This window comes from Vicia villosa, linkage group LG6 (genome assembly GCF_029867415.1).
Source record: "Vicia villosa cultivar HV-30 ecotype Madison, WI linkage group LG6, Vvil1.0, whole genome shotgun sequence".
NCBI classification, from domain to species: domain Eukaryota; kingdom Viridiplantae; phylum Streptophyta; class Magnoliopsida; order Fabales; family Fabaceae; genus Vicia; species Vicia villosa.
In genome coordinates this window covers 83,234,355-83,237,579 of record NC_081185.1, presented here as the reverse complement: position 1 = coordinate 83,237,579, position 3,225 = coordinate 83,234,355, and the positions used below count along the sequence as shown (strand labels likewise).

Genomic DNA, 3,225 nt, shown 5'->3' with positions numbered 1-3,225 from the left:
AATAATCATATGTATAAACTAATACTCCATCATAATTATTTCTATGAATTACAAATGAATATTCTACAACCTAGAAGTCAAATGAGCACGTTTTTTGCTCAATTATTCATAATATTCTCTCATTTATTAAATTAATATTTTTGTACAACATTCTACCGACTAAATTTAAGAAAAAAATTATTCTCTTTTACTAAATTTCAAAAAATTAAGAAAATTCATTTTTTATCATAAAAGTTAAAAACCTATACATTTTTTTCAAAATAACCAAAACTCAGCATTACTTGATATATGCAGTAAAAACGTAAATAAAAATTCTGATATTTTTCGATGATAATAATAAAATTCACATTTAACTCACATTTACTATAGCCAAAATTAGATAGAGAAAAAAAAATCAAACCAAAGAAGAAGCATCACCGGAACCCGGTTGAACATCACCATCTCTGCCGTTACCGGAGCTTTTAACCGCCGCAGCGTCGGTGACAATTGTACGGCAAATCGGACAATTGGAGTGGTTGCTGAGCCACAAATCGATGCAAGAACTGTGAAACGAGTGCTTGCATACACTCAGTTCCCGAACTTCCTCACCGTCGGCGAACACCGACAGACACACCGGACACTCGCCGCTGATATTCGCCGGACGTATCTCCTGGTGCTTCATTCCGGCAAGTTCTCCAACAGGAACACTTTCAACATCATGGCGCGAGAGTTCGGATGTAACCGATTGAGCGTCGGATACTTCATCGGATCTCCGGCGATTGGAGGATGAGGATGAACATCCGTAGGCGAAGATGAACGTGTAGATCAAGGCAGGAATGGTTATAATCGCAACAAGAGCGAGGAGAAACTCGAGAGGCGATAAATCGACGGAGCTAGATTCGCCAAAAAACGGCGGCGGTGGTTGTGGTGGAGCAGGGAGGACGGTGATTTGAGAGGAGGAGCTGGGAGCGGTCGCGAATGGACGAAACGGTGGAGGCGGTGCTGGAAGGACAACGACTTGACCGGCGGATTGCGGCGGAGGAGGGAACGGAAACGGCGGCGGAAGTGAGATAATAGTAGGTGGATTTTGCATTGTAACCAAATAGAGAGAGTGATTATTATTAATATTAAAAATAATAATAATAATAATAATAACAATGTGGTGTGTGATGTGTAAGCTTTAATTTTGTTACTTTTTTTTTTCTTCAATATTTATTTATTAATTTGATAAAAATATAGAAGTGGTTGAAAATGGTTGTTAGGAGTAGGGTGAAAGGGATTGAGTTTGGAGTGTTGAAATTTGTAGTGAATTTCTTTGTAGCAATAATTGATTTGGGTAAAGTTTGTGTGTGAGAGTGTGTGTATGATTTGATGATGAAAATGGGAATGGAGAAAAAATTGATTACATAATGTCAAGACAAAGAACTAACATGTGGACCCTTTGGCCACATTATCTAGTTTCTTTTATGTTGTTTTCTTATGTAGCTTTCTACATTTCTTAATACTAACACAATAAACAAGTTCACAAAGGATTTTTCAATATGAGGTTGTTCTTTAATCGATTTAATCTTAAAGATTTAAAATCATGAATATTGAAGACGGATGAAGATTTTAATTTTATCCTAAAAAGATATACAAGAATTCTTCACAATATTTGGTTAATGGTTTAGCATTGGTATGTTGATAATTAAGTTAAGAATACACTTTTCATCAAAACAATATTTGGTTAATCGTTTGGCATTGGTATGTTGATATTTAAGTTAAAAATTTACTTTTCATCAAAAAAATTATGAGTTCAATTATGAGGGTTCATTTCAAAGTTCAGACAAATTAATTTGGTAGGAAATTGAAATAAAAAATAAGAGAAATTATTGAATTAAATTGTAATTTTTTTTTTAAATAGGTGATTGTTGAAGATGCATGTACATGTTACGGGTTATTGTTTTGTTGCTTTATTTTTAAATTTTTGAATTTAGTTTTAAATCATTGAGTTTTTTCATCAATTTCACATTTTTTAATTGACTTTTAGATATGTATTTTTAACATACATAAATCAAACTATTTGATTATAGTGTAAGCAATATGCTTTAAGTTATTTTGTGAAGTTTCTAGATCAAGAACTGTATTTGAGATTGATTTAAGTCGTGACATCGGTAGAATCTCAAAATATTATTATATTTGCAAAAAAAAAAATGAAATTCTAAGAGAGTGTGATTTGAATCACACATCCCATAACTCAAATCAAATGAAACATAAACTTTCAGGAAATGTTTTAGCTTTCATAACTTGAATCACAACTTGTACTTGATTCGAATAATAGCACCTTTTGATTCAAATCACAAATTACACTTGACTCGTATCATGCATGACATCATTTCCATGGTTGCCACTGTCTCATGTGATACGAATCACATGTTTCATGACTCGAATCACACATGTTGATGCTTGAATCATGCATGACAACATTTCCATGGCTTGTCACTGTTTCATTTTATTCAAATTAGGGGTGTGCATGGATCAATAACCAAACCAAATTGAACCATATATATGATTTGGTTTGGATCTTAAAACTATTTTATTAAAATCGGATTATTATTTTAAAACCGGTTTACATATGGTTTGGTTTGGTTCTAAACCGGTTTTTCATAAAAACCAGTTTTAACAAAAAAACCGGTTTTAAACTGGTTCTCTCAAAACCAATTTTTATTTTCTTTTAAAGAAACCAGTTTTATAAAAAAAACCAGTTTTAAAACCAATTTTATAAAAAAAAAACCAGTTTAAAACCAGTTTTTAAAAATAACCCGTTTAAAAACCAATTTTATATCATTTTCAAATAGCATTAAAACTAAACATAAAAAGACCATTATAAGAGCAAATACTTGTGACTTATAAGAGCAAATTCTGTTTAACATGTAAAGAGACATAAGTTCTACAAAATTAAGATTAAAAGTAGCATTATTTAATCCAAATATGGTCCACAAAAGATCTAGCAGTTACATGAAGTTTAGTTAAACTGACACATCAAATATCATATAGCAACAAAAAAAAGACACTCCAAAATGAACATGTTAAGTCCTCCTCTTTGTTGGTTTAAGCCTTGGTCTCAAGAAGCTCTGAGCACTTTCTTCTTCCACGCTAATGCCAAATTCTTCCTCAACTCCCATCACAATCTCAACCTGCACAAAATTTGAAATTCTTACTAATAAAGAATTGAATTCCAACAAACATTTTAAGAGCTTGCCCAAA

General features: G+C 32.2%; 1 protein-coding gene across 1 annotated transcript; it reads right to left on the bottom strand.

The window, feature by feature from the left end:
• Positions 1-302: 302 nt before the first annotated feature.
• LOC131611775 (RING-H2 finger protein ATL33-like) lies at positions 303-1,325 on the bottom strand. The gene has a single exon (XM_058883659.1). It carries the CDS (start codon positions 1,070-1,072, stop codon positions 395-397), a length of 678 nt encoding a protein of 225 aa, XP_058739642.1. The 5' UTR covers positions 1,073-1,325; the 3' UTR covers positions 303-394.
• Between the last annotated feature and the right edge of the window lie 1,900 nt (positions 1,326-3,225).

Coding starts and splice junctions, on each gene's coding strand:
- LOC131611775 (XM_058883659.1), bottom strand. CDS start 1,072: ATGCAAAATCCACCTACTATTATCTCACTTCCGCCGCCGTTTCCGTTC.